Consider the following 23,220-nt stretch of genomic DNA (forward strand, 5'->3'; position numbering starts at 1 on the left):
TTGATTCTTTAAAAAATCGTTACATCGAAATTACTATTTCTAGATATATCTATCGATTTAGTCTAGATCTAGAATCTATGATTCAAAAAGACTATATTTTGTCGATCTTTGTCTTACCATTTTCCAAATTTATCGTTTATGGTAAGAATAGAAAAGCAAGATCGATAACTTTGAAGTAGACTTGAAAACTAAAAACATAACAGTAGATAACATTGAATGATAGATCATCTTCCTAAATTAAAATCTAGACGTAAGACTATTCTAGATTTCAAGAATCTAATCCATCCTAGCTAGTCTAAAACTTTCGGCCTTAAGATCTCCCTTCTAGTCCTTCTAAATTAGTGTTTCTTTTAAGTCTTCTATCCCGAACAGATAGAAATAGAATATAGAGTAATAGACATAGATCTAGATCTAGTAGTAAATTCTAGTATAATAGTATAGAGTGATAATAGAGTAATCGAGTCTAGAAGACGTAAAAGTAAACACTAATCAGATTATCAGTGTCACTAATAATTATAATCTTAAATCTCTAGAGTTACTAAGTATTCTAGACCTAGATTTAAAAAAAAAATTATAAATCATTATATTATAATTATAATTTATAAATAATAAATTGAAATTCTACTCTAGTCTAGTGACTCTACTCTACTACTCTCTGCTAGACTCTTCTCTGGACTCTAGAAAATACTCTAATTTTCTAACTCTAGACTCTAGACAGTCTTAGTATTAGTTAATCTAGACTAGAATCACTAGATACTAAGAAGATAGTTGATCTTACTGATCTAGAATCTACTAATCTAGGTCTAGAAAAGAAAATATAGTCTCTCGACTCTACTACTCTCTGACTCTAGTCTCTAGTCTAGAGATTCTAAGAGATGAGTAGTAGATCTAGATCTAGTAATAGTAGTATCATCTAGCAGTTCTAGCTACTGGAGTAGGCTAGAGTAGATGAAATAATAGTATTGATAGATAATTTTAATCAATCTAATCTAACAATGGTTTTAGTTTTAGACAAGTGAAGAAGTGGAACAGTTGTTTATATCCAGATCTTTGTGAGAAGTAACATTTTTGCCAATGGTACTGGCCAATATCAAATTGATTTATATTTTATTGTCTAGATATAGCTTTATTTCTACAAGCTAGATGTTAATCTAGATCTAATCTATGTCTAAATCTATTTTTAAAATGAGTTTAACAATTTCCTAGTCTAAGAATCTAGATTTATTATTTTATTCTTATTTTTTTTTGTGTTTCATTGATTATCTAAATGTCCTCGTTTCTCTAGCTTTACACCTCCAGAGGAGCCATCCCTCATTTCCTTTCAATTAATCCATTTAAGTTTTTTTCTTCTTCTTTCTCATTTTACATGTTGGAGGGTTCAGATCAGTAATCCTATATCTGAGATGAACTGTGCAGTGGTTTCCAGATCACGCAGTTCTCCGTATAGTTTTTTTTTCTATAGGAGGGTTTTGGGGCCAGAGTCTTGTTCAGGCGTCTTGAAATAGTATGCAGCTTTGAAGGACATGGTCAGCATTCTCAGGTGCTGCGCCACAGGTGTAGGTTTTGTTCATCCTGACTTTAAGCTTCTGGAACATATGTTGCCTCATTCTGTTGTGTTCAGTTCTAAGTTGAAAAATTATGTGTTGGTCATGTCAAGATCTAGCTTATATTAGGCATCCTTTTTCTTGTAATTGGGCTGTGAACTGGTCCAATTCTCATTTATTCTACATCGTTTATTTTCATAATTTCTTCTGGGTAGAGAGGGATTTTCATTTGTTTGTTCATTCTTTGTTAATTCTTCATAGCCTGTATGTCTGCTTTTTCATTGCCTTCTAATTCAATGTGTGCTGTTTTTAACTCTAGTTGTTTTTTTTTTCTTTATTTAATAAAAAAAAAATATTTTTTTTTTGCTTTAGATTAACAATATGTTGTTTTTTATTTTACTTTCCAGCTTAACCATGTCATCAGTTGATAATGAAAGATCTGATGATGCACCGCCTCAGCCTCCAGTCACCGACCATCAAAGAGAACTAGCTGCCCAAGCCATGAGCGAGTTTGAAATGGGCCAGTATGTTAATTGTAGCAAAACTATGAGCCAGCTGGCCGATGCCAGGCCAACTGATGTCAAGGTTATCTTGAATCGTTCAGTAGCTTTATTCTATCAAAGTCAGTGCAAAGCTGTCGATGAGTTCCGACATAACATCCAAACAGTTTTCACCATGGTACGGCATTTGATGGAAATATTTAAGAGAAATAATTTAATCTAAAGATTAATTGTTTAATAGCTAAGGTCATTTACTCATTACATTCTCTAGGATATATAACTTAATAGGCATGTGATTGTTTCTAGGCTAGGATTTCTCCAGACCTTAGTGAAAAGAGCAACTTGGACGATGCAGACTATGCCGTAGTCTATTACAATAAGGCCGTCATTTTGTATCATGAGAAGCAGCATAGAGCAGCGCTCTCCATCCTAGAGAAACTATTTAAATATATTGAACCAATAGGTGAGAACCTTATGAAATTTGCCAAGCACATTGAACTAATAGGCGAAAAGTGTTTTTATTTTATAAATATTTTAATTTGGTTTTAATTAAATTGAATGTTCAAGAAGTGTAATTCTTGATAAATGTTTGTTTAAAGTTTATCTTGAATTTACACATTTTAAAGTGTATGTATTCTATTTGATAAATTGCTAATATAGTTTTGTGTAATTGTTTGATTTTGAAAAAAAACTTATTTTATAAAATGCATTTTTCATGCTATTAGTATACTCAGTGCACTTTGGTCCAATCTCTTTTGTGGACCGATTGGGTGGAGGTATTTCAGAAAAAGTTTCCATGATGCGGGGATGCCTTTAGGCACTCAGCAAATACAACTCAGCTCAAGTTGTGATAGGAACTTGAGTCCCCTTGATAGGTTATGAAACTGTTTATGCTCCTCAGCCTCACATCCCTTTGTTAGCAAACGAATTGTGTAACCTCCCTTGTCACCAATATCTAAAGTGAGAATGGTGGATCTTTCAAACCCTTTACATTATTTACATAAAGTTTATGCCTGTTGAATATTCTTGTAGAATCAAAGAAAGTTATTAGTGTTAGACCAAAACTAAGCCATGCTGATTTAATAGGAATTGTCTGTATCATGAAAATATTTGTATTAGAATGTGTATATTTTGCTTGATATATAATTCAAACTTTTGTTTGAATTTGTCTTTTAATGTTTTGTAAAGATGAAGCTCTGGCGCAGAAAGTAATGTTACTGTTAACAGAATTGTATCTCTCGGTCCATCAAGTAAGTCTACACGTTAGTTCCTTGGATGAATTATGCTATAAAAACTTTTAATTAAGTGTGTTTATAGAAACTTTAAACATGTATAGTAACGCTAAGTTGAACTGGTTTGTAGAAACTTTATTATTAATATAAAAAAAAAAAAAAAAGAAGTCAGTATAATAAATGGCATGTTTTATCTTGTAGCCTTTTGATGCTTGGAGAATGATTTTGAATATTGAGAAATTTCTGAGTGGTAAAAGTCAGTCATCACAAGGAGATAAGGACAAAAATGATTCCAACAACGCTGGAGCTCAGGAAGCCTTGAAAGCAAAATTAAATTTGGTTTGTATTTTATTCATATAAAAACATTTTCAAAAATGTGACGAAAATGTTAAGAACTCAGTTTGCTAATTGTTAAAAAATAAAAAAGAACTTTAAAATTGTTTTGTCGTAGGTGCTTTCATTCAATGATAGCTCTATTGTGAATACCTTATTTGAGACATTCTAACTTTAAAATAGAAATTTAAGTATACAGAAGCTTCATTTAAATTGAAAACATAAATAACACAGCTAAGTTTATTTCATTTAATGATGATGGTAATAGGGAGATCAAAATACTGCCTAGTCATATGTTATATGTTCTGGACTGTCATCTCAATGGTCCTGAGTTCTAATCCTTCTCGCTGCTATTCTCTGCTGTCCTGCAGGAGGTTTGGACTATGATGTAATAATCTTCAATTCTGAAGCAACATCTGAAACATGCAAAACAAAATTTTTAAAAATAAATTTGATGACACATTTGTTCATTTACTTCTTTGTTTTGCAATTTTCAGTTTTGATAATAAATAGCTGCATTGGATACTGTAGACATTCAGTGAATAGGGGATCTTTTGAAAACTTTTAGGAAAATATAACCACCTGAATAGACTTGAAAAATGTAATATTTCAAATAAATTTTTAGTGTCAAAAATATCTTCAATCATACCAACATTTGATTTTTAATTTACTTTAGGCATTTATGATAAATAAACAGAGCCTTTAGAAGCTTTTTTCAATACTGAATATTTTGTCTGGGGGCGTGAGGGCAGAGTGGTAATGCACTTGGCTTCTGAACTGATGGATCCCAGGTTTGAATCCTGGTGAAGACTATGATTTTTCATTTTGGGATTTTAAGGGCACCTCTCAGTCCACCAAACTCTAAAGGGTACCTGACATTAGTTGGGGATGGGGAAAGTAAAGTGGTTAGTCATTGTGCTGGCCACATGACACCCCTATTAACTGTTGGCCATTGAAGCAGATGACCTCAATATTATCTGCCCTATAGAAAGCCACGTCTTATTATATAAAATACAGACGTTACTTCAGAAAAGAAAATAATTACGTCCTACATGTCTACATGTCATCTAGTCATGCATGTTAACTAATGACTTAAATTCTGCCAAGTCACTGGTTTTCCTGGCTGGCTCAGGCAACCCATTCCATGCTCTGATAGCACTAGGGAAGAAGAAGCATTTGTATAATTTGTCCTAGCATTTGGAACGAGGAATGTGCTTTTATCTTTGTGTCTTTCTGAGTATTGTATTAAATTTTGTTTTTGCATTTGAAGATTATGGTTCAGTGTTTTATGTATAATTGCTACTTTACTTTTAAGTCTTCTATCCTTTTTTGAAGGATTTCTAAATTTAATGATTTTACTAAAGGTGTTATGCTAGTCAAAAGTGATATATGTCTGATAGGGGTACTTTACTTTTTTTCTCTCTAATATTTGTGTAGAAAGAAGATTGATTGAAATAATTATTTTAGGCTAATGATTTCTGTTGTATTTACTTTCAGTATAAAGTACGCTGTAACCTAATGTCCAAGCAAATGAAAAATAAGAAAGAGTATAAAGCACTTCAAGGGAATGTAAGCTTTTTTTATTAGTTCCTAATACTTGTGCTTCTGTACGTAGCTAGGGTGAGTTGGGGAGAGGAGGGATTCAAATTATAAAAACAACCTTGGCAGGGGTGCCACTTTTCCGGAATAACCCGGAAATCCGGGTTTTGGGGGGTCCGATTTTCCCCCCCTCCGGGTTTGCCTTCTACAATTTTGTAAAAATCCAGGTTTTTAGTTGATTTAGATTTTTTCGAAATTTCTGGTCATTTTCCCCCATTAATTTTAGTTTGTAAGTTCCAATCACGCGAGCCGCCATTTTTAAACAAAATCGACCAGTCTCATATCTCGCTATTCGCGAGACTTTCACTTTGCATGCGCACTAAGCTTTATTTACCGGTACAGTATTTTTTTTTTTTTAAGTGACAAAAAAGTGTAAACATTCTAGATCTATATCTAGATCTATAAAGAATTTCTAGATCTACGGAACGCGCCTCGAATCGGCTCGATTTACAGTCTAGATCTATTTCTATGGTCAATCTAGATGTGATCTAGACTGTAAAGTCTTGTATTTAGTATAGATATAGTCTAGATCTACTCGCGTATCTAGCGGCTAGTCCTAGATCTAGAAATAGAAAAAAAATTCACGAGTGAGAAATTATTTTTTTTTTCCCGTGTTTTATATTTTAATATTTGTATAGGTTCCATATAGACATAGAGCCTTAGCCTATGTCTAGAGTATTATAGAAGTAGGATCTAGATTTAGGATATTTACATCATTTTTAGGTCAGAACTAGAATCAATGATTGAAGAATTAAATTAGTAAGTTTGCGTTCGCCTGAAGGCTAGAAAAAATAGATCGATTGGTCAATAGATTTATGCAAATAAATTATAATTATGTATAAGCAGTCCAGCACATTCTAGCCATCTAGGTCTACATTTAAATATTAGAAGAAACTAAATCTTAATGTTCATTTTGGAGTAAATCTGTTTTAAATCTCAAAATCAATTTTATCTTGTTGCAATAGATTTACAGGTCCATGCATGTACATTGATGGAATCAGTTTTATCAATGTTGATTAAAGTAGGCTGCTTCAAAGGAATAATGAGGGGAAAAATGTTAAGAGAGAAACATCATTTAAAATAACTGTGTGTTTGGGGGGGGGGGGGAGGTTTACAAACATTGTTAATATAAAATTGTACTAAATCCTCTTAACTTGTATTACAAGCTTTATCAATAAATACTCACAAACTCTATTTATTATAATGATAGGCTTACTAATTACATATTTAAAACATGGGGGGCATATTATGATACAGATCTAGGTAGTAATTTAATACTGTTCTTCTTTCGTAAAATTTTGGTGCTGAAATTGTATATGCGGTACGTTTCAGGGTTGGTAAAGTTTGGGGTTTATGATTTCAGGGTTTGTAAAATTTGGAAATTCTGGTTTCAGGGTTTACTTGGTCTCATGGGTGGCACCCCTGAACCTTGGGCCCCCACTTGAAAGGGGTCCCCCCAAAATGAGTGTCTGAAATTAGTTTTTACATTAAATATTATGCCATTATCTCATGTCATGCTGTTGAATGTCAAATTGCAGGGGCCCCCTAAAGAGGTCAAGCCCCCGGGCCCCCATATCACTAGCTACGCCACTGTTGTGCTTTTATAAACTGACCTTCTTAATCACCCTTTTTTACCATAGACCATAGAAACAGAAGACCTTTACATCCTCTGCCCTATTCTTTACTTATCTCAATAAGCTGATCTTCTGTTAGTCACTTAATGCCATCTAACATTCTTTTGGTCATCTGGCATTTTATGTCTCAAGAGACAATCATTTCCCTTTGCAACTTCTCATGTAACTAAAGAGACCAATTCTTGAAACACATCATCACAGAATAGGCATTTGTAATCACCTAACCTGCCAGCATTTTCAACCTTTTTTTCCTTCTCTATTGTTAACTAACCATTTTTCACTTTCTGCAACAGCTCATCATTGTTACTCCTTTAAGTGCATGAGTCACTGAATGTTTATATTAGCTATCTTTGTTATGTATTCTTATAAGTTAGTGCTTATATTTGGTTACCTTTATGTCACACACCAGTGTTATGTATATGTACAGTAAACTTTGGTTTCTTTGACAGAGTCCTCCAGTTGTCTATGTGAAGGCATATTATGAATATTTAAAAGGAAATCTGAAGAAGGCAGCCAAAATGTTGGGCAATCCACCCAGTTCGCATGTGAGTTTTTGTTTGGGGTTTTAATTTTGATTTGAGCACTATCTTTAACTTATTGAATATAAGTCAATCTATTTCTGGCAAGCACTATTAATTATAATATCAAGTTTTAACAGAAGGCCCATCCTATCTATTCTTACATCCAAATCCCTCTTTCCCCAATCTAAAAGTAGTTTTTTCTAAACTTTTTTTTTTTTAGATGTTATCATCATAAGTGACCGCTAGTGCTTCATATTCCTCAATTTTGTTCCCTTCATTGCCATCCCCACTCCAAGCTTTTAATTTTTAACATACACTAAAAGAACTAAGTTTCCCTTTCATGATTTGCTATTGAATAATATAGAAAAAAATAACTTATTTGTGATTTTAAACTCTTGTTTAATTTTTTTCTCAGATTGATGAGAAATCTTTTCAATTAAAAAAGTTTTTAAAATGTTATTTTGTTTTGTCATAAATTAATTGTAATTCTTTTGTAACTTTTGCAGCTGTCCCCCAGCACTGGAGAGTGTCTTGCTGTTTTATATCATAATAATCAAGCTCTGATCAACATGTGTTTAAAAAAGCCAAATTTTGGTATCTGCCAAATACGAGACGCCTTGAAATTCAATGAGAAAATAATGAGAGATGCAGTCCCTAATGATAAAGGTAATAATAGTTTGTTTTGTTTTGTTAGATGTTGAATATTTGTAAATAAGTTTTCATGTAACCAGACTATGATGTAATATCTTTATCAGCCCGACCTCCACTCCAGCTCAGCTATGTCAGTCAACATTATGTTCTTCTCTACAATCTGGGCGTGCTCCAGTTACACAGCCAGCGACCCAGCTTGGCCTTTGATTGTTTTGTTGAATGTGTGCAAGTCTATCACAGAAACCCCAGACTCTGGCTAAGGTTAGCGGAGTGCTGTATCATGTTCCATAGAGAGGTGAGGCATTTGGCGTAAACAGTTTTCTACCCCTGTGACAAGACTCGGCTAGCACTATAGTTAAATTAGTAAAGTTTGAGAATTATTAAAGTGAAGCATTATGTGGATTTTATTAAATAACTTATCAGTTTTAAACTGCTTCACGCCATTGTTAACGAGTGTTGGTTGATCAATAAATATCTCTAAATTATTTTGAGACAATCCAATTGAAATATGTACTCATAAAAGATGTCAAATTAACGTGCTAATTGAAAGCAACCACTTTTTACTGGTGCAACTAATGCTATATTTCTTCACAGTTAACATTTCTCTAGTTTAAGATCTTCTTAAGAAGATAAGATTTAGTGAATGTGATAGCATACAGCAGTAGCTTAGACATTTGGTTCTATAGCCAAGCTACTTGACAATTTGTTGTCTAAGTCTGGAGTGGAAAACTTGACATGAAAATGTTTTTATTTTGATCAACTTTCCTAGTCAAAAGCTGGCTCAACCCATTTGCAGTGATCATTCCAGCACCATCTGTATGCTTTTTAACTCATGACAATGTCCTCTCAAGTTTGGTGAGATCTCTGTATCTTAATATTTTGCACATTCCTTAGCAAGTTCTTCAAAGTATCAAACTGACCATTAAGATGTTATGTAGTGTAAAACTTGAATCTCTCTACTCTGTGTTTAGCAAGTTCTTCAAAGTATCAAACTGACCACTAAGATGTTATGTAGTGTAAAACTTGAATCTCTCTACTCTGTGTTTAGCAAGTTCTTCAAGGTATCAAACTGACCACTAAGATGTTATGTAGTGTAAAACTTGAATCTCTCTACTCTGTGTTTAGCAAGTTCTTCAAAGTATCCAACTGACCATTAAGATGTTATGTAGTGTAAAACTTGAATCTCTCTACTCTGTGTTTAGCAAGTTCTTCAAAGTATCCAACTGACCACTAAGATGTTATGTAGTGTAAAACTTGAGTCTCTCTACTCTGTGTTTAGCAAGTTCTTCAAAGTATCAAACTGACCATTAAGATGTTATGTAATATAAAACTTGAATCTCTCTACTCTGTGTTTAGCAAGTTCTTCAAAGTATCAAACTGACCATTAAGATGTTATGTAATATAAAACTTGAATCTCTCTACTCTGTGTTTAGCAAGTTCATCAAAGTATCAAACTGACCATTAAGATGTTATGTAGTGTAAAACTTGAATCTCTCTACTCTGTGTTTAGCAAGTTCTTCAAAGTATCAAACTGACCATTAAGATGTTATGTAATATAAAACTTGAATCTCTCCATTCTGTGTTTAGCAAGTTCTTCAAAGTATCAAACTGACCATTAAGATGTTATGTTGTATAAAACTTGAATCTCTCTACTCTGTGTTTAGCAAGTTCTTCAAAGTATCAAACTGACCAGTAAGATATGTTGTATAAAACTTGAATCTCTCTACTCTGTGTTTAGCAAGTTCTTCAAAGTATCAAACTGACCATTAAGATGTTATGTAATATAAAACTTGAATCTCTCTACTCTGTGTTTAGCAAGTTCTTCAAAGTATCAAACTGACCATTTAGATGTTATGTAATATAAAACTTGAATCTCTCTACTCTGTGTTTAGCAAGCTCTTCAAAGTATCAAACTGACCATTAAGATGTTATGTAGTGTAAAACATGAATCTCTCTACTCTGTGTTTAGCAAGTTCTTCAAAGTATCAAACTGACCATTAAGATATGTAGTATAAAACTTGAATCTCTCTACTCTGTGTTTAGCAAGTTCTTCAAAGTATCAAACTGACCATTAAGATGTTATGTAATATAAAACTTGAATCTCTCCATTCTGTGTTTAGCAAGTTCTTCAAAGTATCAAACTGACCATTAAGATGTTATGTAGTTTAAAACATGAATCTCTACACTGTGTGTTTAGCAAGTTCTTCAAAGTATCAAACTGACCATTAAGATATGTAGTATAAAACTTGAATCTCTCTACTCTGTGTTTAGCAAGTTCTTCAAAGTATCAAACTGACCATTAAGATATGTAGTGTAAAACTTGAATCTCTCTACTCTGTGTTTAGCAAATTTATCAAAGTATCAAACTGACCATTAAGATGTTATGTAATATAAAACTTGAATCTCTCTACTCTGTGTTTAGCAAGTTCTTCAAAGTATCAAACTGACCATTTAGATGTTATGTAATATAAAACTTGAATCTCTCTACTCTGTGTTTAGCAAGTTCTTCATAGTATCAAACTGACCAGTAAGATATGTTGTATAAAACTTGAATCTCTCTACTCTGTGTTTAGCAATTTCATCAAAGTATCAAACTGACCATTAAGATATGTAGTATAAAACTTGAATCTCTCTACTCTGTGTTTAGCAAGTTCTTCAAAGTATCAAACTGACCATTAAGATATGTAGTGTAAAACTTGAATCTCTCTACTCTGTGTTTAGCAAGTTCTTCAAAGTATCAAACTGACCATTTAGATGTTATGTAATATAAAACTTGAATCTCTCTACTCTGTGTTTAGCAAGCTCTTCAAAGTATCAAACTGACCATTAAGATGTTATGTAGTGTAAAACATGAATCTCTCTACTCTGTGTTTAGCAAGTTCTTCAAAGTATCAAACTGACCATTAAGATATGTAGTATAAAACTTGAATCTCTCTACTCTGTGTTTAGCAAGTTCTTCAAAGTATCAAACTGACCATTAAGATGTTATGTAATATAAAACTTGAATCTCTCCACTCTGTGTTTAGCAAGTTCTTCAAAGTATCAAACTGACCATTAAGATATGTAGTATAAAACATGAATCTCTCTACTCTGTGTTTAGCAAGTTCTTCAAAGTATCAAACTGACCATTAAGATATGTAGTATAAAACTTGAATCTCTCTACTCTGTGTTTAGCAAGTTCTTCAAAGTATCAAACTGACCATTAAGATGTTATGTAATATAAAACTTGAATCTCTCCATTCTGTGTTTAGCAAGTTCTTCAAAGTATCAAACTGACCATTAAGATGTTATGTAGTTTAAAACATGAATCTCTCCACTCTGTGTTTAGCAAGTTCTTCAAAGTATCAAACTGACCATTAAGATACGTAGTATAAAACTTGAATCTCTCTTCTCTGTGTTTAGCAAGTTCTTCAAAGTATCAAACTGACCATTAAGATGTTATGTAATATAAAACTTGAATCTCTCTACTCTGTGTTTAGCAAGTTCTTCAAAGTATCAAACTGACCATTAAGATGTTATGTAATATAAAACTTGAATCTCTCTACTCTGTGTTTAGCAAGTTCTTCAAAGTATCAAACTGACCATTAAGATGTTATGTAATATAAAACTTGAATCTCTCTACTCTGTGTTTAGCAAGTTCATCAAAGTATCAAACTGACCATTAAGATGTTATGTAGTGTAAAACTTGAATCTCTCTACTCTGTGTTTAGCAAGTTCTTCAAAGTATCAAACTGACCATTAAGATGTTATGTTGTATAAAACTTGAATCTCTCTACTCTGTGTTTAGCAAGTTCTTCAAAGTATCAAACTGACCAGTAAGATATGTTGTATAAAACTTGAATCTCTCTACTCTGTGTTTAGCAAGTTCTTCAAAGTATCAAACTGACCAGTAAGATATGTTGTATAAAACTTGAATCTCTCTACTCTGTGTTTAGCAAGTTCATCAAAGTATCAAACTGACCATTAAGATATGTAGTATAAAACTTGAATCTCTCTACTCTGTGTTTAGCAAGTTCTTCAAAGTATCAAACTGACCATTAAGATATGTAGTGTAAAACTTGAATCTCTCTACTCTGTGTTTAGCAAGTTCTTCAAAGTATCAAACTGACCATTTAGATGTTATGTAATATAAAACTTGAATCTCTCTACTCTGTGTTTAGCAAGCTCTTCAAAGTATCAAACTGACCATTAAGATGTTATGTAGTGTAAAACATGAATCTCTCTACTCTGTGTTTAGCAAGTTCTTCAAAGTATCAAACTGACCATTAAGATGTTATGTAATATAAAACTTGAATCTCTCCATTCTGTGTTTAGCAAGTTCTTCAAAGTATCAAACTGACCATTAAGATGTTATGTAGTTTAAAACATGAATCTCTCCACTCTGTGTTTAGCAAGTTCTTCAAAGTATCAAACTGACCACTAAGATGTTATGTAGTGTAAAACTTGAATCTCTCTACTCTGTGTTTAGCAAGTTCTTCAAAGTATCAAACTGACCACTAAGATGTTATGTAGTGTAAAACTTGAATCTCTCTACTCTGTGTTTAGCAAGTTCTTCAAGGTATCAAACTGACCACTAAGATGTGTAGTATAAAACCTGAATCTCTCTACTCTGTGTTTAACAAGTTCTTCAAAGTATCAAACTGACCAGTAAGATGTTATGTAGTGTAAAACTTGAATCTCTCTACTCTGTGTTTAGCAAGTTCTTCAAGGTATCAAACTGACCACTAAGATGTGTAGTATAAAACCTGAATCTCTCTACTCTGTGTTTAACAAGTTCTTCAAAGTATCAAACTGACCAGTAAGATGTTATGTAGTGTAAAACTTGAATCTCTCTACTCTGTGTTTAGAACAATGATGTGGATAGGGAACACAGACACAAGTTGGAAGTTATTCAGGCATCTGTTGGCTCTGGCTTCCATCACAAATTGATCTTGGGTCAAGGAGTTCAGAAAGATAGAAAAGTGTAAGTCAATGCCTAGAGTCTCTTGAGTTGTATAAAAAAAAAAGAAAAAGATTTGTTTAAATGCAATTTTTGTTTGTTCTTGATAATAAAAAGTGTTTTTTTTTTTTTTTAGATTTGTATAAAAATGACTGTATTCAAACTGAATTTCCATTTGTTTGGACAAATAAAATTATCTTATCTTATCTAGTTGGAGGCGTGGTGGCTGAGCGGTAAAGTTCTGGCTTTCAAACTGGGGGTCCTGAGTTTGAATGAAGACTGCGATTTTTAATTTCGGGATTTTGAGCCCACCCAGCTCTAATGGGTACCTGACATGAGTTGGGGAAAAGTAAAAGTGGTTGTTCATTGTGCTGGCAACATGACACCCACATTAACCATAGGCCACAGAAATGGATGACCTTTACATCATCTGCCCTATAGACCTCAAGGTCTGAAAGGGGAACTTTACTTAACTACTTTTATCTTATCTAGTATTGTCATATTGATGTGGAATTATGTCTGGAAAAAAAGCTATGAAAAAATTAATAGAAATGATCTCTGCTGTAAAACATCTCTGATGGGCCAAGAAGTTTTTTTTTGCAAAGTTTAAATAATGAAATCATTATCCTTATTGGAATATCCCATAGAAGGAGCAAAACAAAGTTATTTCATTCTTATGGGCTACTAGAATTCAAAGGTCAAAATGTATGTCTTAGGTGGGGAGTTTTGTAAGTGAGACATTCCATTGTACAAATACTCCTTCTTCCCTAGTGCTATTAGGGCATGGAATGGGTTGCCTGAGCTAAACCAGTGACTTGGCAGAATTTAAGTCATTGGTTAATATGCATGACTAAATGCATGAGGCGTAGGACGTAATCATCTTCTTTTTTAAAGTAACGTCTGTATTATATAAGATAAGATAAGAGGACATTAAAAAAAAAAGTGTTATGTTCAAAGTAAATATTCTTTTTTTGTTTCAACATAGCAAAGCGCTGGTATCAAATAGTATAATTCTAAACTTTACTGGCTGGAAAAATTCATGTTTTTATACGTCAGCTGGTTGTTCCCCACTGTTTTTCTTTAACCTTACAGCCCATCAAGTTCAGACGAACCAAATGCAAAAGAAGCAAAAAACACCTACCTGTTCAAAATTTATCATTTGATTAGTTTACATATTTATTTCTCCTATTCATTTTAGTTACTTTTGTGAAAAACATGTTTTCTAAGCATGTGAAAATGTTATCTCTGTTGTATGTCTGTTTTGCTTTTAAAAGCTGTTGGGGGATTTTTTTTTAATGAATTGCTTTTGTATAGAGCATCTTTCATCCTATAGCATGCTCCAATTTTTGTTTTGGACCTATGGGGTGATAAGGTATCTGGGAGCAAGTTTCTTTGCTACCTTTAGGTGCTTAGTAAGCACCACTCAAACATAGTTGGGATTCGAACTTGAGGCCCTTTGGTAGGCAGCCAAGCAGTTTAGGCCACGCAAGTCACTACACAGTATGTTTCTGAACAGCACAGTTTAAATGAAATTATTATTATATGACAATGGGTCAGAAAATGTTGGGTGCAGATAACACAGTATAAAGATGAGCTGTTTTCTTCAAACACTATATTGAGAATCATATACTGGCGAAGACAAACTATTAATATATAAGGAATTAGGTTTAATTGTATGTATATATATATATATATATATGTGTAAGGAATTAGGTTTAATTGTATGTATATATATATATATATATATGTGTAAGGAATTAGGTTTAATTGTATGTATATATATATATATATATATATATATATATATATATATATATATATATATATATATATATATATATATATATATGTGTGTGTCTTCAGTCATGAGTGCTTTCTCTAAGAAAAAAAATGGAAATGTTCAAAGCACTCATTTTTGGACATAGATCTATCTGCTGCATACAATAACTCATGATTAAAATTCCAATATTTTGAAACAGAAAATTTGTTCATGTTAGTAATGATACAAAAAATGGTTCCCCTTTCAGACCTGGTGGTCATCTCTTTCTGTGGCCTACGGTTAACGAGGGTGTCATGTGGCCAGCACAACGATCAACCGCCTTTACTTTTCCCCAACTAATGTCAGGTACCCATTAGAGCTGGGTGGACTCAGAGGCATCCAAAGATCTCGAAGTTAAAAATCCCAGTCTTTACCAGGATTTGAACCCAGAACCCCTGGTTCGGGTCACAATCGCTTTACCACTCAGCCACCATGCCTCTGTTAGTAATGATATTTTACATTAAAACTTAAAGAAAAAAACAACTTCTTTTTCATATTTATTGAAGCTAGCTTATTGGTTATTTTTGTTTTGTTTTCAGATTTTATTTTTTTTCAATGTATTGTATTTCATTATTCTTTCTCTTCCAAACTGTAGCAGCGCCTCTGGGGGTGTGTTTCCTACTTTAAATCTAGGATTTGCTTCATTCTGTTTAAAAAATGCTTTCGCCTTATTACCCGTGGACTCGTTGGATGTAAAAAGTCCACCACCAGATGAGCAAGCTGAGTCTGGGTACGTTTCTAACTGTAACAACGTCTATGTTTGAGTGCTAGATGTGATGATGTCTTGATGCTACGATGAGATTGTGTTGATTAGACAATGCGTTTCTGATGTTATAATTTAGTATAGATTTCTACTTTTAAACAATTACTGAACACTCAAACGATATTGTATATTCATTCAAAACAACTAAGATCCTTCAACAATGAATACAAAGCTTAAATTCTGGAACAAGGAATCACTTTAATAACATACACACTGTACAATACAATTTAATTAAACAAATTTACTGTCCACATTCAAGATCCCAACTGAATATCTCTGTCCTTGAAATACTTTTTATCATCTGCCTCTTTCTGCAAACAAACTATCTACTTTCAACCGGCTAAATTTCTACACCTCTACTTTTACGGTTTGGAATTAACTCGCTGTTCTGAGAAACTATTTAATAATATAACCATAACTTTGCTCTGCAGAAATCTATAAAAAACAACTTAATGTAACAGCTGTTTTATGCTACTATACACTAACATTTTGACTAGGTATTTATTCAATCACTGTCTGTGTAATTATATTTGAAACTATATTTTTGTTTAATTAATGTCTGTGTAATTATAGTAAAGTTTCTCAAATAGTCTCTGACAACTAGTCCAACTCCTTTATGTGTGGCTCAGATAATATTGAATTTGGTGGAACTGTTTACATTAACAGGAGATGGGGCAAAGGCGAGTAACTGGTGCCTAAACCAGTAAGCTTTGGGAAGTGTAGCATTAATGATGTGCTGATAACACATATATATATTCAAAGACTAACTCAGTCGCAGCAGGCGACATATGTTTATTACATAGGAAAATAAGATAACAACTTGTAGGCAATTCTAGCCATCACAAAATATATCACATGACATAAGTCCAGTGGAATATCATAAGTTTACACTTGATATCAAATCAAAAAATTCAAACAGACAGAGTAAAATACATACATCCTCACTCTGCGGGAGCTCTAAGATAACTAACTTATTCACCCCATATTCAGTTACAGACTCGATATTTTCTCATGGAAAAGTCACGAGCTCAATTAGTGACTTCCCAGTCACATCATGTCACAGTGGATCTAAAACTAGTATGTGACAGAAAGGAGGGACTTGTTAGCCTTGGCTGGCTACCCACCAAAGAGAAGGGAAAACCTCTGCTGCATTGCCGCTATACCTAAAGATGGAAAAGGCTTTGGGAGTCAACCTTGAGGAAAAATAAGGAGCTGGCAACTCTTAGGCAGTTTGTGCCGTTCCTAGAGAGGGAAACCAGTGTGTGGGTGACATCATTCCGACCATGACTCATGCCCACACACACATATATATATATATATATATATAATTATAGTCAACTAACATTGTTTGTAAACATTTGATTTCTTAAAGTTTTCAGTAGCAACATCATTTAGCTCTGTTTGTTTTTAATGAAAATTAGTTTGATGGAGAAATAATACTGCTGTATAGATACATGGTAAGAATTTTTGATTTGGTTTTGGTGTAGATGTATATGAATTTATGCAAATGATTTTTGGATCCCCAGACCTCCACCTACTGACCCAGTGCTAGTATCAGCAGAGCCTGGGAATCCTCTCCGAGAGACAGAAGCTGCCAATTTAAGGTAACGATGATTTACTTATCACTGGACTTTGAGATGTCATAAAAAATATATGAAGGAGGTCATATAATGTTTTTTGTTTGGTGTAATGCACAAATTGTAAGACAAATTTCCATACGGATAATAAAGATTATTATTATTATTATTATTATTATTATATAGCAGACTAAAATTATATATATATTTGGCCTTCAATAAGCTATGGATCATAAGGAACATTGCTCTTAGTTAAAGTTAAGTCCTTACTGAATATATAAGTTAGTTTCAAATTATAATTTTAAAAAGCTAAAATGTTTAGATCATAATAGTTTGTAATCTAAGATGAACCTCTTCAATCTTTGTCCATTTCTTTTTTTAAATATATTTCCTGTTGACTTAATTCCAGATGTTCCATTCTAGCCGCCAGTGCTTATGTGGCTTTGTGTGAAAATGAGTATTGTAAAGCCCTGGCACATGCTGTCAATCTATTACGGCAACCAAACTTGACGGCAGCTCAGAGGTTTGAACCTGTTAACTTTGAAACGTTGCTTTAAAATGTAGTCCTTTATAGTTCATTGATAATACAAAGAGATGCATTAGTTCATTGTGGCTACTCAACGTATTTGTTGTCACTGGAGCTAGTAATTATTTCAAAGCATTACCTCAAATAATTTAACTCACACACCATCATAGCCTGAAACAATTATTTTCATCTTTGTTCAGATACTTGGGTCACATGTACAAAGGGGAAGCATTAGTTACACTGGATAGAATAGCGGATGCAATCGATGAACTGAATCCAGAGAAAGTCACAGACATCAGTACCAGCCTCCCAGAAGCAAACAATGATCAAGGTGAGGATATAACTCTTTTAATTTATAAAAAAAAATGTTCTTTCAATAATGAAGTTAATTTATTGGCATTTCTAAACCTTCGCAAGAGAGGAGATATTCTCATAGTTATAAAGCAGTGGTTCCCAAACGGTGTTCCGCGGAACCCTAGTGTTCCACGAGGCTTTAATAGGTGATTCATGAACTACTGGAATAATTAACTAGTAGGCCACCACATGAATTAAGGAAAAAAATCTCACTAAATAATAAGCAAAGTGTTCTGCTAAATACTCAGAAAGTGTGAAGTGTTCCGTTAAGAAAAAAGTTTGGGGAACACTTGTTTTAGCGAAACTGTTGAAAATAAATGTAGACAGTAACAAAAATGTGGTTGCCTGGTTGTGTGGTATGCACTCTGGGCTATCGTCCCAATGGTCATAGGTTGAAACCCAACCCACTGATATCCCTCTTGTAGACCTCCAGGAGGTTGGGCGAGAATGTAATCTTCAAGATGTGAAGGAACTTCCAAAAGTTAAACCAAGAAAGTATCTGATAAAATTACCTAACAAGAAGACTGAAAATATGAATGACCTAAACTAAACAATCTTGACCTAAACCAAACAATCTTGACCTAAACCAATATGGAAAACTAAAAAAAAGGTGTTGACATTTGTTGGAGAGTTCTATCATAACTTTGTCACATTTATAGACTTTATATTCATTCAGTGACAACAGCTTACAATATGAAGTGGTATAAATTTAAATTTGACTTTGGTTTTTCTCACTGTTTATAAATTAGAGATTTAGTAACAAGCCAGAAATAATGCAACTTAACATTGCTGCTAGTCATTTTGATTCATTTGCAAACTAAATGTTTCTCACATTCAGTTCTGTTATTATTTGTTTGTTTTTTTCTACAGAAAAAGAACTGGATGGGTTAGCAGAAAACAGAAGTAAGTATCTAAGAAAAATATATACAATAATATCTGTTTAGTCTTAGTTACTTATAAAAAATTAATGTCATTGGTTTAGTGAATAAACATGACATATAACTAAGGTACAAATGGTAGCATCCGTGGGTCCAGATAACTATTCTGACCTGAAAGGTTTCCATTATTGGGGACCTGGATGGTCAAGCGCTAGGCCATGGGGCTGGTTCGGATGTCCGTGGTACGAGTCATCCTTGGAATTTAATCTGCGTTTCATCATGTTATCTACCCCTTTTTCTTTTAATAACTTTTGTACCTAAGTGCTGACTTGTTTATTCATCATTTGTTTTATGACTAAAAGCTTCAGACTTTATTTACATTTCTTTTAGTGTTGAGAAAATATATCTTTCTTTTAGCTTCTCTGGTGAAATGGAGCCCAGACTCTGTGACTGTGGCTAAAGGTTTAATGCAGTACAATCTGGCTGTGGCTTATGCCATGAGAACTGATTATGATAAGTCGCTTAGAGCTTTAACAGAGGTTTGTCATTTAGTTTTTTTTAACCAAGATTTCAGTAGATCCCAGCAAGACTCTTTTACAGCTCATCTGTTTACCATACATGTTTGTTTATTATGTTCTCTCTCTTCAATATTATATTGAATGAAGAAAAATGAAAATAGGTTTATTCCTGAGTCATTTTTCTGAGATAAACAATAACTCTTCATGATTTGGACAACAAATATTAATAGACAAACCTAACCATTACAAGAAATTAGATCTTTTTCTTTTTGACTGAAAATGTTATATAAATAATTGTATTATACTAATCTTATCAAGTTTAACTTGTTTCTGTTCTTAGATCTTTTGTGATATTGATTTTGTGTGAATCTAATGTTATACCTTCTGTTTTATTTAAACTATTTCTATTCTCTCCAGTCTTCAGAGAAAGTTGGTAGCCCAATACCTGTCCAGATGTTCTACCTCAAGCTTTACTTAGACCTTAAACAAGGTAAATATCTTAAAATAGACCTCAGAAAAACATTTCAGGGTGATAGACTGATAGTATCACAGCAAAATCAAGTTAAAAAGTGTAAGGGATTTTTTATTTTTTTTTAAATTGTTTTTTTTTTTCTTATAGATTGATACATTGCTAAACAATGATTAGAACAGAATATTATTCTTGACAACAAGGGACATCATTTGTCTGTTTATGAATCGATTAATTTTTTTTGAATGGTAATTGCAGAAACAAAAATAGTTTGGCTCTGTATGAATAAACTAATTCTTTATGAAAGGAATAGACCCATTATCCTATTAGACTAGAAGCTTAACTCTGATTTGAATGTTGTATGTTACATATTCTATTCTCTATATGTTACAAATATAAAAAAGGAAAATAATTTTCAATAGCTTCAAAAATAAATTAGCTTTTAAAAATTCAGTACTTTTGCATTTCTAGTGTTGTAAACTTAAGGGAGGCAACTCAAACCAAAGAGAAACAAGATGGTGCTTATTTACAGTGGGTAATGTGGAGAGGACCGACAATAAGCAGCGGTTGACAAGTCTTGGGTTCACTTCCATTTCCTGAGTTCTAGGGTCCAGTTGTCCCTTCTGTCAGCCCACATTTCAGGCACTCTGCCATACAGGACCAACACCAACGCACTTTCCAGTGTCGTTACAGGTCCACTGCTTCCTAACGCAGACTCTAATTCCCTTCTTCTCTTTTTGGAGGAAAAGAAGCTCTGCCTCTTTTTAAACAGTATATTCTTGTCCCATAATGAATATTGCCGAGCACAATACTGTCCAGTGTGACAGCTTTTTTTTGTCTTTATTATATTAGAAGCAACTTTCCCTATTCATTACTAGATACATAGCATACCTTAATAGTGATGAATTTTATTAAAAAGCCGAAAAATTATCTAAATATTTTTAGTCGCAATTTATTGTTCATTCTTTGATAAATCAATCTGGTAATAACATGTTGTTTTAATGTTTTTTTCTTCTGGAAATTCATTTAGTACTTTGGAGTCTCCAATGTACACTTTGGTTTCTTATAGTTACAATGTTCTGTTTGGTGTAATGCACAAATTGTAAGACAAATTTCCATATGGACAATAAAGATTATTATTATTATTATCTTCATTTTCACCGCACTATCAAGGATTGATTAATGTTGTTTTGTTCATCGACAACTTTGAGCATTTCAAGACCGATCAGTTAAAAACTTTTTTGTTTTTGTTTTCAGGCAACAAGAAAGCAGCCATTAATGTCATCAATGAACATTTTGGTTATATCTCTCGAAGTTGAGTCTGATTTCATCATCATGTCTGGAGCTGCCTTCTTAGTCAAGTCTGAAGCTGCCTTCTTGGTCATGGCTGGAGACTACTGTTTTTTTAAGTTGGAATTTTTTTTTCTTTTATGATATTTAAGTTTTTTTTTTTTTTTTCGTGTGTTTGACTATTATTCACTTTCTAATCTACTGCCATCGTAATGTAGCAATAGCTCTCATTACTATTGTGTACAAATACCACATTTACTAATTGACTAAATCTCATGGCGTGTAAACACAGAGCAGTTGTCTTTCTTTGATTTACATGCCTCAATAGAATAAACTTGATACAAATTTCTACTTGCTTGTATTTTTTTTAATCATAAAATACGGTAGAAAATTGTTTGTTTGTTTTTTTTGTGTGGTCTAACTTAATTTGGGATGTTTCATATTTATCATCTCGTGAAAAAAAAAAAAGTATGCATTTTTACTCTCATTTGTTTGAAGGGACAGCCATCCAACATTTTTTGTGTGTTACTAGATAGATAACTTACACAAACATGGCTACCAAAAGTAGTGAACTTTATTCAAAACTATTATTAGTATTATGGGTGAATAACCAATGTGACAGTATTGAGAGACTTATACTAGTAAAATCCTAATGTGACCATTGCACGATTCATAAGTCATAGCACTTGAGTCTTAAGTTTAGTGAAGGAATTATAAAATATGTTAAGTATTTATTGAGTAACAGCAAATCAAAAACTGAAAAGGGTAACAATACAGATAGGGGATTTTTCTGCTTGTAATATTTCTCGACTATTAGATCGCCATACAGAATGTCCTGTGGAAGACGACCTACTGGCATTCTACGAACGTGGCCAAGGCGTCTGCTGCTGATAACAGAGCGGATGTCCTGGCACTCTGCTCTTCGTAGCACTTCCTCATTGGTTATCTTATCTTGCCAACTTATTTTAAAGATCCAAGATCTGCCTTAGGCATCAGAGGTGGAAGACATTCAGCTTTTTTCAGAATATATCTCGACTACAAATACTGTTATTGTTTTTAATAAAAGTAATGTTCCTCTTTGAGACCTTTCAATCTATGGGGCAAATGATGTAAAGGGCATCTGTCTTTATATGTTTGTTTAACAAGGATGCTGTATGGCCAGTACAATGACCAACCGCCTTCACTTTCCACAACAGAGGTCAGGTACCCATTAGAGTTTTGTGAACTCAGGATTATCCTAAAAAATCACAAAAATTAAAAAATCCAGTCTACACAGGGATTCGAACCCAATACTGTGGTTCAGAAACCATACAGTTTACCACTCAGCCACTAATGTTTGTTATTTAGTTAGGGCATACACACATTTCGAAGCAGCCCGACATAATTTAATATATTAACAGCTACAGCCCAAGTAAAAAGGTTTCACTTTGATTCTATAACATTTTATTTCATGTGTTCAAAGTACCAACAAGAATGCAAGAAATAATGTGTATATATTAAACTTGTAAAATGATTACATTATCAATATAAAAATGACACATTTAAAATATTAGAGCAAGAACGGAGTCTTACTGCATGGTCAAGAGGGAATTCCCTTTAAATTTCAAATATATGAAACAGGACAATGTAACAACATCACCACTTAGTAAACAAACCGTTACAACTACCACAACTGCTATGGCAACACCCCCTGTCACCCTGGCAGTTGGTCTCGGGTCCGGGGCGGACGTCTTGGTCCGAATCGTTTTCGAAAGACTGTTTGTGTTGACCAAGAGCTCTTGTCGGATCTGTTCCTTGTAGACCTAGAAGTAAATAGAGCTAGTTAAAGTCTACTGCCAACCAAATCATTAAATAAGAACAATCTGGTATAAACTTTGTCACATGTAAATTATGAGTGAGTCTGGTGTGAATGTACACTTTGGTTTCTTATAGTTATAATGTTTTTTGTTTGGTGTAATGCACAAATTGTAAGACAAATTTCCTTACGGATAATAAAGATTATTATTATTATTTAAAAGCTGACATCTATCAGAGTACTTGGAAGGAACTTGCACTAGATCAGTCAACACTTAT

At 33.2% G+C, this 23,220-nt stretch overlaps 2 protein-coding genes across 3 annotated transcripts in view; one reads left to right on the forward strand and one right to left on the reverse strand.

Annotated features, from left to right (window-relative positions):
• The first annotated feature begins 110 nt into the window (after window positions 1-110).
• LOC106058231 (CCR4-NOT transcription complex subunit 10-like) lies at window positions 111-21,496 on the forward strand. Of its 2 annotated transcripts, none has more exons than XM_013215610.2 (18): window positions 111-250; window positions 1,952-2,222; window positions 2,351-2,507; window positions 3,233-3,294; window positions 3,478-3,615; window positions 5,107-5,178; window positions 7,292-7,387; window positions 7,870-8,029; window positions 8,119-8,309; window positions 12,862-12,977; window positions 15,368-15,502; window positions 17,062-17,139; window positions 17,522-17,635; window positions 17,839-17,969; window positions 18,863-18,895; window positions 19,261-19,409; window positions 19,806-19,878; window positions 21,115-21,496. In XM_013215610.2, the coding sequence occupies exons 2-18, from the start codon at window positions 1,959-1,961 to the stop codon at window positions 21,174-21,176; spliced, it is 2,031 nt and encodes a 676-aa protein (XP_013071064.2). In that variant the 5' UTR covers window positions 111-250; window positions 1,952-1,958; the 3' UTR covers window positions 21,177-21,496. The 2 variants fall into 2 exon arrangements, with proteins under 2 accessions (XP_013071064.2, XP_013071065.2); XM_013215611.2 differs by having other exon boundaries at window positions 19,288-19,409.
• A 206-nt stretch (window positions 21,497-21,702) lies between these two features.
• The window catches only part of LOC106054019 (apolipoprotein(a)-like), a 36,670-nt gene continuing 35,152 nt past the window's right edge, over window positions 21,703-23,220 (reverse strand). The window contains exon 16 of the mRNA XM_056037098.1: window positions 21,703-22,949. Coding sequence (XP_055893073.1) covers window positions 22,716-22,949 — 234 coding nt within the window. The 3' untranslated portion in view covers window positions 21,703-22,715. The remainder of the gene's footprint in view (window positions 22,950-23,220) is intronic.

Source organism: Biomphalaria glabrata, chromosome 7 (assembly GCF_947242115.1).
Source record: "Biomphalaria glabrata chromosome 7, xgBioGlab47.1, whole genome shotgun sequence".
In the NCBI taxonomy this organism is placed as follows: Eukaryota; Metazoa; Mollusca; class Gastropoda; family Planorbidae; genus Biomphalaria; species Biomphalaria glabrata.